General features: G+C 40.8%; 1 protein-coding gene across 1 annotated transcript in view; it reads left to right on the top strand.

The window, feature by feature from the left end:
- The window catches only part of aff2 (AF4/FMR2 family, member 2), a 99,696-nt gene that overhangs the window by 82,197 nt on the left and 5,122 nt on the right, over positions 1–12,377 (top strand). Inside the window, exons 12-24 of the mRNA XM_061048751.1 lie at positions 53–158; positions 276–426; positions 885–1,100; positions 2,233–2,416; positions 3,281–4,336; positions 4,447–4,562; positions 5,520–5,733; positions 6,279–6,409; positions 7,833–7,896; positions 8,487–8,623; positions 8,828–8,899; positions 10,791–10,884; positions 11,953–12,005. Of these exons, the coding sequence (XP_060904734.1) occupies positions 53–158; positions 276–426; positions 885–1,100; positions 2,233–2,416; positions 3,281–4,336; positions 4,447–4,562; positions 5,520–5,733; positions 6,279–6,409; positions 7,833–7,896; positions 8,487–8,623; positions 8,828–8,899; positions 10,791–10,884; positions 11,953–12,005 (2,594 nt within the window). The remainder of the gene's footprint in view (positions 1–52; positions 159–275; positions 427–884; positions 1,101–2,232; positions 2,417–3,280; positions 4,337–4,446; positions 4,563–5,519; positions 5,734–6,278; positions 6,410–7,832; positions 7,897–8,486; positions 8,624–8,827; positions 8,900–10,790; positions 10,885–11,952; positions 12,006–12,377) is intronic.

Genomic DNA, 12,377 nt, shown 5'->3' with positions numbered 1-12,377 from the left:
GAAATATTAAACAATACTGTATATCACTTTATTTGTTTTTGAACTAATACAGCCGGAGCCACCGTCCAGTAACAAGTGGCAGCTGGACAGCTGGTTGAATAAGGTCCAAGCCCAAAACAAACCCCTGGTTCCCTCACAGCAGGAACATCATGACACAGGTTTGTATGGACAACTAGAGTTCATATTTTGTCAAAGAGCAACTATTATATAAAAAATAAATGATTATTATTCTAGCAATGAAATGATTTAATGTAGTCCAACCGTCCACTGCCCAGGCTCCATCACCCAGGATCCAGACACTTTCTCTCCTTTGAATGAAGCACTAGAAGTGGGTGCAGCAGCCAAGACTTCCCCATGCGGTTCCAACAGCAACCCTGTCGAAGCTGCCCCAAAGGTGGAACACACAGATACAAGGTGCACCTTCTGGTAGGAGCCTTCATCTCTGTTCTAATAAATCTGTTGACTATTTGATGACTTAATGAAGCGCTGATGGAGGGATGAGGAGACTTTATATAAAGATGGACGTAACAACCGTAACCTAGGAGTGAAGCCAAAATAATAATATAAAACCCGGAATCTGTCTTGATAGTTAATTAGTATCATGTTGACTTATGTCCGATGTTTGTATGTTTCTCTTAGTGTTTGTTTTGAGTCAAAGTGGTTTGAACCAGATGTAATGTAATGTTTGAGAGCTCTGTTGACAAATTCAGCTCCTTACAGCGTTCTTAACCAGATTAGCAGAGTAGAGGAGGAAACATAAACAAAATTAACAATAAGGTCTTGAACTTTGCTGTGGACTGTACCGGCCTGAGGGATCTTTGCAGTCAATGGCAACAACTGACAAGAGTTGATCTCATACATACTTGTTTTTTTCTTCCTTGCAGCCCTAGCAAAGAGAAGGCCAAGGCCAAGCCCAGCCAGAAGGCCTTAGGGGAGGGCCAGAGGTCAAAGGTGAAGCTGTCGTCAGGCCTAATGTCTGGGCCAGAGGTCACAACCCCAAGAAGGAACACAACAGGAAAGAAACAGCCTAGACCGACAGAGACATCAAGTAGCCTGGAGGATAATCAGAACCAGACATGGAGCAGATTAAATCAGCACAGGTAAGGAAGAAAGTACAAAAACCTCTGATTGTGATTTACTGATGAACAACAGAGAGATCAACCTTATCCTGCCACCATTTTCACTCCTTCATTCTGCATTCCTGCTAGCTGCACTAGTTCTGAGTTAAACCTGAGTTTTGCTTTTGCTTCTCTATTTTTCTAAGTGTAAAAACAATATTTTGGCCATTCTGTGTGCCAAGAGCAGCAGGTGCAGAGGAGATGGCGTCTAAGACTTTCACTGTCAGGCACTACGTGAAATATTTACCTGGCAGACTCGGTTTGGGTTGTTGGGTGAAGAACATGCTGGGCCAATGATAAAATGCAAAGACTTCATGAATGTGGATATTAGGAAATAAACACCAAAAGTTAAAATGTTGTCAGAATAAGACAGTGTACACGATAAGAGCCAATGACTGACTGGGTAATACTGAAATAGTTTATTACCATGTGTAGAAAATCCTGAACAGTCTAGTAAGATAGACCGAAAGAATATTCAATTATTATTCATTCAATAAAAAACTCTTTGAGGGCAGAGGATTTGTAAATAAGTGCACATAGGCCTGTAGCCTAGTGGTTGGTGCGCGGAGGCTGTGGTTCTCTGGGCGGGCGGCCGGTCTGGGTTCGGGTCTGACCTGTGGTTTCTTTCCTGCTTGTCATTCTCCACTCTTTCTCTCTTTCCCTGATACCCAGCTCCATCCACTGCCCTGTGTCTAGATGAAGGCATGAAGAGTCTAAATGTAATGATAAAAAATAAAAGTGCACATTGGACAGGAATTGATGATTCAATCTAACTGAGTAAAAACAACGTCAGCTCAGCTTGATATTAGGTTGATTAAATGAAACTGACTTTGTAGCTTTTGTTCCTTTTCTTTCTTCCTAACTCACTTTGTTCCTTTTCCTTTCCATTTTCAACCTCTCCACTTCAAAAAGTTTGGTAGAATACATGCTGTGTTCAATTATTTCATGCTGCCTCACAGAATATATTTCTCATTTTAATACACAGCCTCCCCCTAGGAAAGGCCTGGGACAACTTTATGTTCTTCACTAAGTCTCACACTACATTATAGAGAGAGTGCTTCGCTCAGTGGTGCTTTTTCTCTTCTTTTTTTTTTGTCTCTCTCTTCTGTTGTAGCCCTGCAGCTAGGGAAAAGGACATGTTGCCTCCTCCATCACTGGAACATCAGAACCCCTCAAGGACACGAAGCAAACCACCCAGTGGGAAAACAGCCCCCAGGAAAGAACCTCGAAGTGCTACAAACAACAACACAGTTACTCCACCAGCAGCACCACAGCAGACAGCGGTGCCACTACCTGCAGTCAGTGTTAAATTTGTTTTTGGGTGGTTGTGCGTGTGTGTGTTTAGTTTTGGAGGACGTGAGGTTGTGCATTCTTTCTTCTGACTAGTGATGGCTTTAATGATGACACCTTTAAGTCCACCCAACGAGTCCTTCCTGGGCTGACACTTAGGGAGATATATCAAATTATTTTACTTACCGGCAATAAAGAGTGACTACTCAACCTTAAATGTATGTCTTTGTAGTTTCTGAAAGGAATCTAGTTTAACGGAAGAGAACCCACAAATGAACAGGAAGAAACCCCAGCCAGCAGCTTTAAGAACCTTTAAGCTGTGAGGTGAACTTTTCTAATCACTGCACCACTGTGCCACTCGGACTTTTAAATGATAAAACAACAAGTGTCTGTCAAGCTGCGACATCTTTGAGTTTTCCAACGGTCAATTCATTCACGGTACTTTCTCAACTAAAACTATGCACAACTGGAGCACATGCATGAAATCAGCATTTCTATTGAATTCACATTTGAACATTTTAAAACCAAATCTGCAAATCTGTCACTGTTCCTAAATGTTGCAATTATAAATGCTAGTGTTGCAGAGCAATTTTGACAAGGTCATAAAGTTCCAGAAATAAAATCCTCATTATAACATGTCCGATATGGAAGTTACCATCTTAAATCTAGAATTACCTATTAACAAATACCTAATTTGTATTTTGGTCAAGGATGCAAGTAACAGTGCTATAACGGATTAAAAAATATGTCAGGAAACTAACACTCCAATTTGAGAAATGTTTCTTAAAGAACTGCGGTGTAAAACATCCGTCTCATCACTTAGTGCATAAAAGTTTTCTTGAGTTTAACTTTCATTTTTGCCTCCCAAACAGGAAAAGAGGAAACACAGAAGTACAAGCAACAGAATCGTTCCCAAGTCTCGAGAATTCATCGAAACAGATTCCTCCTCCTCCTCTTCTGAATGCCAGTCGGATTCAGAGAAAGCCATCAAAATATTCCCTCTGCCACCTCAGACGACACACTCTGTGATAAACACACAGACTCTGTCCAATGCACACGTGCACACTCCCCCTCTCCCAAGCCTTTCCTCTGGCGGCACTTCAGGCACTATAGGAACATTTGGAGGAAAGGGACTTCCAGTCATAGATGGTAGCATTGAGACCAATAACAGTAGCGGCAGTAGTAAAAGTAGCATGAGCAGTGGTAGTAAAGGCAGTAGTGGTAGTAGCAGTAGTTCCCTAAGCATTATCAATGTAAGTGGTTCATTTGGTATTTCGGTCCCTGATCCTGGAGGGTCAGGGGGACAGTGCAAAAACCTGATGCCCATGTCACCACCCTCCGACATGGGACACAAGGTGCCTCTCTCCCCCTTAAGGGAATACAAAGAGATCCAATGTTTATGGGTGAAAATTGACCTGTGTTTACTCAGCAGGGTGCCTAGCAAGGGTCTGGGGGAAAGATCCAGAGCGGGAGAATGGGACAGAAGTGAGAGGACAGATACAGAGAGGCTGAAGGACAGGGAGAGGACCGGGTTGGCAGAGAAGGACAGACAAAAGCAGGAAGGGAAACTATGGCCTGTACTGAGTGAGAGGCATAAGTTAACCAAAGTGGAAAAGGAAGAAGACACAGAGATATTAATGCCTGAGAGGCAAGATGACAGAGGGAGATTAACAGAGAGAGAGAAGCAGACTGAAAGAGAGGACAGAGAGAGATTAAGGCTCGGGGAGAGGACAGACGGGAGGGAAGGAGACATTGTGAGCCATGGTCTGGAGGTGGTGGACAACCCCCCTGTGCACGAGCAGAGTAATCCTTGGCTGGCAAGGAGGACGGAGAGGGGAGATAAAGGAGGCAAACATAGGAGGCATGCACCTAAAAAAACAGTTTTCCTGAATGAGAAACACACCAGCAAGAGCAAGAGGAAACACAAGGTGTGACACGCTCTATTCTCCTACATGTCCAAATACTTTTCAGTAAATGATTTAACACACTCCAATAGGTTGAAGTCTCTGAAACTGTCTGTCTGTCTTCAATATTCAAGTCGGACCCCAGTTACCCATCAGTCGAAGCCAATAAGAAGCTGCGATTGGACAAAGACTGCCAGCTGCTCCCACCATGCATCTCTCCAATACACAACCACAAGAACAACAACACAGAGTGAGTGTTACGACATGTCTGTCACACTTTCTTTTAGAATCCCCAGAGGATTAAACAGGAGTATAGTGCACCTGTACACCTGAATCCCTGCATTAAGTGGCATCCATTGATGATGAATAAATAAATGCTGGTTTGTTGAAGTACATGATCGGCGAAGGGTTTTGACGCAGCATTCAGTGCAAATGAGACAATTAACAGAAGTCACAGCAGACATGTGGAGACCTTGATTGGGGCTTTCTAACCTCAATCAACTGTGAAAGTAACCTGTGGAAATAATATTTCTTTGTTAACAATACTGTATAATGCATGTGTTTCTGAGTATCCTCAAGGAAGAGCAGTCTGCCCAAACTTATTTTATGTACATACTGGATATACTCTTCTCTTTATGTAGCTGTAATGGAGGGAGTCTGCCGAATTTACTGTTGGCCTGTTTACTGTTGCTCAATGGAGAACAAACAGACACACACACACACACACCCACACACACCCACACACACCCTCCCCCCCCCCCCCCACACACACACACACACACACACACAAACACACACACACACACATAAACACGCATAGTGGTATCCAACTACACAAACTTACCTACTTCCATAAGCTGGGCTGACAATGTATTGTTTCCTTTTTGGATTTAAGCTCTTGTGACTAACATTGTTTGCAGCAACAGATCATGTTTTTGTTTACCTCCACTGGGGATCTCTAGGGGTTTAATGCGGTGCAAAAAAGCTGCAGAACAGCCTGGGCCAAGACATTACTGATATTATACAAAACCATGGAGACAAAGACTAATGACTTACTAGAGTGTGTGTGTGTGTGTGTGTGTGTGTGTGTGTGTGTGTGTGTGTGTGTGTGTGTGTCTGTGTGTTGCTGATTAGCATCCTGCAAACGTATAGTTCAAAAATATACCGATTTACACTAATAATGTTTTTGCCTTTTTGTTTTTTGCAGCCCTTTTAACAAGAAGCAGTCTCGACACCACAATGACAAGCTGCTTCCACCGCTCCTATCCCCCCTCTCAGATGACCCACCTCACAAACAAGACGGCAGTTCCTCGCTGAGCCAGGAGGCCAGCACCACCACCTCTTCCACTTCCACTTCCTCTTCCTTACACAGACACAGGAGAGGTGAAGGCAAAGGATCGTCACATGCAAAAAATGGCAGTGTAAGTGCACAAAAATACTATTTAATACTAATACCTCCCCAGTGTGAGTTTTCTTAGCTGCATTTTGCCAAACACTAAGAGCCCCCCTTTTTAACTTTTTAAGAACATTTTGTTGTACAGTAGCAGGAAATAGACCAGCTAAACACCAGGATGGAGACGTAAAGAGAAAAAGAGAACAGCTCAAAGTATATGTTTTTATGTTTGGGATTGTTTTTGGCTAAGGAGGAAGAATGGGTCATTCACTCATTGAGGATCTGCTGTTGATCCACACCTCTTCTAATGTGCTCATTAAAGTGTTTGGGCTAGAGACTAAACCACATACAGACACTTCACGTAGCAGCCTTTACCATCATTATGTGAATATGTAGGTGTGACCTGTGGTGTAAAAAGTGCTTTGAATAGTCAGAAGACTAGAAAAGTTCTTTACAAACTCAAGTCCATTTACCATTCACCATGTAGTCTACTGATCTACACCTGCTGGTCTGAACGCCACATAATCACAGCTCAATAATACCATTGTAAACATCTATTCTTCTTTTCAGCAGAAAAGTGATACCCAGGCTGAGCAGCTCAGCGGAGACGGCTACCATGCCAACGGACATAATTTGGAGGTGTGGACAGAACCAGTGATGGAAGCTGCTGAACTTCGCAGGCCAAGACTGTCATTTAGCGACACGTATGTAAAAAAAATCAGGGTCTTTCATACACACCAATATGTTTGCTTTTTATACATTTTGCAAGGGTAAGGTCAGTATTTTGACAATTAGAAGATGCAACCAGTTTCAATGTAAGACATTGGCTGTGGTTCACAGTTCACTGAGATGGGCTCATAGTTCATGCTTGAAACATCTGCAAACTGTGCAAAACTGTAGTAGGAGACAGCATCTGTTCTTTGTGCACACGTTATTCCTTGTAGAAAGCTGATATAACTTGTTTCTTAACCAATGAATTATTACTCTCCTTTGGGTAAGGTTAAGAAAGTCATCTTTGAAAACACCTTGACCCCACTGCTGGCCATTTCTGACTGAGCTTAGAATATATTTATTCTGTTAAGGTGATGACAATACACAGATTGAACATGTATTATCCATATATTTATTACAACACTTTGTGATCAGGTATAATTGGTCCAGTCTGATCCACTCTGGTATAAGTTATACTCACACCAAGCCCCATGCACTAAATAACACCCAATACAATTCAGACCGAGTAGTAGGATTCTAAAAACTAAGTGGATCCAAGTGCTCCTCTAATGCATGTCTCGCTTTAAAGACACACTATGTAGACTCCACCAATCAATACCACAATAACAAAAAATGACATAGAGGCTGGCGGGGAATCATGGGAGTTCTCTCTGCTACTCCCGAATGAACTCCTCATTCACTGTAGTTAAGATGAACGGGCAACAGAAAATGTTTACCGACGATGTATCCAAGTATAGTTTACGTGAGGTTTTTATCACAGCAGCACATACAGCAAACAGAGTGGCTGCAGTCTTTGATGTAACATCGGGTGTTTCCAAGGCAACGATAAACGAGTCCGTCATAGTGGCTCTGTCATGGCGTCTGCCACGCCAAGACACGTCCCGTTACAACTATAAAATTACGGAATTCTCTGGCTTTAATAACTGTTGGAAGTATTTAAGGTAATGTAAAAAAAAACTTTAGAACAGGTTTAGTAAATGTTTTATTAAATTTCAATATTTTAATGTAAACATTGACATGAAATTCTACATATTGTACGTTTAAAACAACCAATCTAATTTATTGGATGATACATCTCCATGGAATGTATAAGCCCGATGGAGATCTTTACGCTCATTGTAGTTGGTGATATATCTGTAACTATCTCAACACTGGTTCAGTTGTGTAAAAATCTTGAGAGATGGTCCATGTTGTATTTATTTATCCCAGAGGGTTTCTTTAATATTCATGAAAAGGCATGTTTACTTCTGTTATATAAGGTTATGTGAAAACCTGAGGTATGTATAACTGGGAGCTACCCATGATTGATGATTATAAACTTACAAAGATATTTAAATGCTAACTCTGAGCTATTTTAGCATGATTAACATGTCAGTAATTATCTGCTATTTCCAGGGTCCACGGTGCAGACTACTACATGCAGGAGGCCAAGAGGCTGAAACATAAGGCTGATGCATTGGTAAGATGTTGACTCCGTCTGCAACTTTCAGAAACGCATACACACACACACAGACAGACACACACACACACACACACACACACACACACACACACACACACACACACACACACACACACACACACACACACACACACACACACACACACACACACACTGACACAGGAGGCAAAGCGAAGCCTGACAGTTAGAAATACGGTTATGTGAGGTAAAGTATTTAACAACACAGAATTTTGTCTTCACTTAAATTGTGTGTGCACTTTTAGTTATCTGTGAGTCATTGCTGACACATCTCAATAATAAAACAATGATGGATTCCTCATCAGGGACTGTACTGTCTAATATCTTCTATTTATTGCACAGTTTGTCTCTGAGGGAACATTGCGTTTAAGGAATGATGATGTCTGCAGGGTTATATAGTGTCAAAGGAGCCCACATAGCTTTGCATAAATAACATTTATGAAGATTCTTTATTTGACTTGCAATTAACTTAACAACTATTTGTATGAGTTTTTTTTCCCAGATTCATCTTGCATGTCTCTGACGGTAATTGTCACCTGCATTTCATCTTTCTTCCTCTCGCTGTATAGATGGACAAATTTGGTAAAGCCGTGAACTACACCGATGGTGCCCTCTCCTTCATAGAGTGTGGAAATGCGATGGAGAGAGATCCACTAGAGGCCAAATCCCCATATACTATGTACTCTGAGACTGTCGAGCTAATCAGGTATGTAATAAATACGTTTAAAGTGGCCTTAAGGCAGTGTGTTTAGCAACCAAATATCCTTCGTATGTAGACAGTGCTGTGTAGCCTTAGATATTTTTACGAGACCTAGTCAGTCTGCGCACAAGCCGGTCATCAGAACAAGCAGAAAATGTAATTTTGAAAACATTGTCTGTCTGTATAATAATAACTGCCTCGCTTCTGCAGGTATGCCATGAGGTTAAAGAACTTCACCAGCCATTCAGCCACCGTCGCTGAGAAGAAACTAGCTATGTTGTGGTATGCTTCTATTTTTATATTTGTGCATCCAAGATGTGTGTGTGTGTGTGTGTGTGTGTGTGTGTGTTTCATGTGATTTAAATGTGCCCTGATAATGGATTTAATTTAATTTCTGCAGAAGTCCTGTTTGTAAATGTCTGAATATCTCACATGGCGCAAAATGTGTCTTTGTTATTTTCCACATGAATCAGTGCCCAGGAAGTGTTAAAGGCAGGGGAACTTGGGTCAATGTTAGCACCAATGGGTGTGGCAGGTGTGGCAGCTGTAGCATTCCTATTTTAAAGTATGTAGAAAGTGACCAAGAAAAACCTGTGTTATATAATTATGGTGCATTCCATTTTGATAACTTCTTTGTGCAAACGCGAGGGGAGAGGGGTTAGTGGTGTGTGTGTTTGTCGCTTTGGGAGCGCGGAGGATTCAGTATGGTGGAGGTGTCGCCAAACAGCATTTTGTTTCGGTTTCATGCTGGTGCTCAAGGGCGACATCTACTGGATGAAAAAGTCGCACATTCTTTCTTTATCGCTACCTCTCACACACCTCAGGGGGATTTCTCCTGAGGTGTGATTCCTCCGCGGCCCAAAAAGTCCATCTGAGACAAACATCAAGATCACGTCTCTCTATATAATACACACCAAAACTTTAACACTCACACACTCTCACACAACAAAAAGCTTGATTTATAATGATGCTCGAACACATAACTTTAACCAACAATCCTGTCAGCAGAATAATACGAAGGCTGTGCTGTGCCCATAGAAAATATAGGCATAGATTCCAGCAGCAAGAATAAGTAAATACATGTTTCCAGCCTACCTTTATTTGATGTTTTGCACACAGAACGCTCAGTCATCATGAGATCTTTTCGGACACTGTGGTCGTCCTCGAGATTTATGTAATCAATGAATTTATGTAATCAATGAAGTTATACTGTTGTACCTCAATGTACTCTTTATTTGGAATAGCACACGTTTCTTTTTGTGGGAATAATTTCACTATTATACTTCATTCCAATCATTAATATATGACTTACTTAAACAGTATATAGTTCTTGCCTGTTGTCTTCTGCATGTTCAGAGCACAATGGAGGGAGAGATGTTACATTAGCATGCTAGGGCCCTCTCTTTCTAAGAATAAAGACTGTAACCTACCATGTAAATAGCATTGTCCCGGCCTGCAGGTGAACATGGCTCTTAAATAAGATTGAAGTAGTCAGGGGGGCTCTCCTGATCACAGAGCGATTATACATTTCAGAAAGGGTAGGTCGAGATGAACCGATTATTTTGCTGGCCTGACTAACTATGCAGGAGAGGGAGTTGTATCAGGATGAGAACATGGAATTGTTTGTACAAGCCATGGGTAAGAGTACTTTGCAGGACCCTGCATACAGACAAAGTGAGCATGTTTGTTTTCTTAGAGACTCTCTGTACTCGTACAACCATTTATCAATTTTCATGTCATACAGAAACTTCTTCTTAAGAGAGATTTTTGAATGCTATGATACTAACCATTCTCACATTTGGAATCTGTGATTTATTCTCGATTCAAAAACATTCCTCAAGAATTGAAAGCACTCTTAATGTTGCTTTAACCTTTGGCTTCCTCAAAGTAATCAAAGAAACGTTCTCTGGGTGTTTACATACCTCTGTGTGCTCTGCAATAAAAGAGTTCACATCACAAGCTAAGATGTGGATTTTCACATTAGTGTGGTAGCTTGAAATATTGGCCACAGTCTTTACTTCGCTCGAGCTCCTCTTAATCCATAAGGAGTTGTGGGGCATTTTTTGAAGTCAGAGTGAATTTTTGTAGAAAACATGAAAATAATATGCGGCATGAGGTTTCAAAGGGAATCTTCAGACGTTTCATCTGCCTCCTAATGATTTTGTTTCCATAGTAACCGCTGTCTGTCTCTGCTGTATCTGAGGATGTTCCATCTGAAGAAAGACCATGCTGTCAAGTACTCCCGGTCGCTCATGGAGTACTTCAAGGTAAAAGGCAAAAACATTGACATAAATACAGTTTGACACAGACTTTGTTCTTTTTAATCTTTCGCTCTCTTTTATTTTCCTGCTCTTTTGTTGAAAGATATGGAAGCCAGTTATAATCCCTGAGAAGAGAAGATTATATTGGTGCATGTGCATTGATGTTGTATTACTTTGTGAATCCATCCTTATCTTTAATAAAATTGTCTTAATTAACTAAATTCTCACAGGATCACAGTATTATTTTGGGGTATAATGAGCATTATTTAAATTAATTAAATACAATTTAATGTTTACAGATAGTTACTTTATTGGGCAACATTGTGGCTGTGAGGGTTTTGGCTAAAGTTCTGAAACATGTTGTTTCATAATGAAACCAAATAAATAATTGAATCTAAACTAAACTAAATTGGCAAATCGACTGATATCAAGCAATGATCCAATACCAGAAAAAAGTCTAACAAAAAATAACTGCTGAATACTACCAACCACTTATGGATCTGATATGCTTGCTTTCCTTGCTGCACGACTTGGCTCAGGTTAGACCAGTCAAAAACACATTCCTCAGTAAAAAAACATGGGGATGGAATCTAGGATTCTAGGAATCCTAACCTAAAGAAACAAGTAGAACACCTTGAAACAAGATGCAATATAAGTTGTTATCCACACATGATAAGACTTGTGATTATGAAGCCTGTTGTTGCTATGTAAGAAGTTTATGAAATCCACTCTGGAGTCTGACAGCTGCTGCACATGAACAGTCTCTACACGTTTAATGTACATCCAGAGATCAGTTATTTCCATTTCAGACAAAGCTATTGGTAAAGACAAAAATTGGATGGGACAACCCACTTAGATTTGGTTTAAAATAAGAAAGAAATGGCTGAACAAGCAGTTTTCCTCTCATATTTTGTTTGGATAGGCAAGACCAACGTTTGGGTGGACAGTTATGTATATGAATGACAAAATGAAAAAAATATGACTTCTGATGAATGCTTAATTTCACTGTCCTTCCTGTGAAAAAGTAAATATTTTGACTGTGAGGCTTGATTTTTCTGTCTTTTTACGACCCAGAATTCAGCCAAAAGTTCCCACCAAGCAACCTCTCCCTGGAGGACCAATGGGAAGTGAGTATACGCGCGCACGCACACACACACACACACACACACACACACACACACACACACACACCTACCTATCACAGCTATTTGCAATTCAACAGAATAAAACATTGCAGTCACTGACAGCCGATTGGTCAAACAAACCACTCAAAGAGTTCAATTTCTTGAAGATTTGAGGCAGAGATCACAAAGTGGGCTGTTGAGCGTGCCAAGAAGAAGTGTGAGGTGAGAGGGCTTTAGCAAAAAACGTATATATTTTCTTACTTTTTCCACCAACTATATATCTACAAAATAAACAAATAGCATACTGTATCATCAGTTTTCCAATAAAATAATAAAAACATTTGTTTGTTTGCTTGGGGGGATAATGTGAAATGT

This window comes from Labrus mixtus, chromosome 10 (genome assembly GCF_963584025.1).
Source record: "Labrus mixtus chromosome 10, fLabMix1.1, whole genome shotgun sequence".
Classification (NCBI taxonomy): Eukaryota; Metazoa; Chordata; class Actinopteri; order Labriformes; family Labridae; genus Labrus; species Labrus mixtus.
Note: the sequence above shows the minus strand (reverse complement) of the source record. Positions and strands in the feature narration are given on the sequence as shown.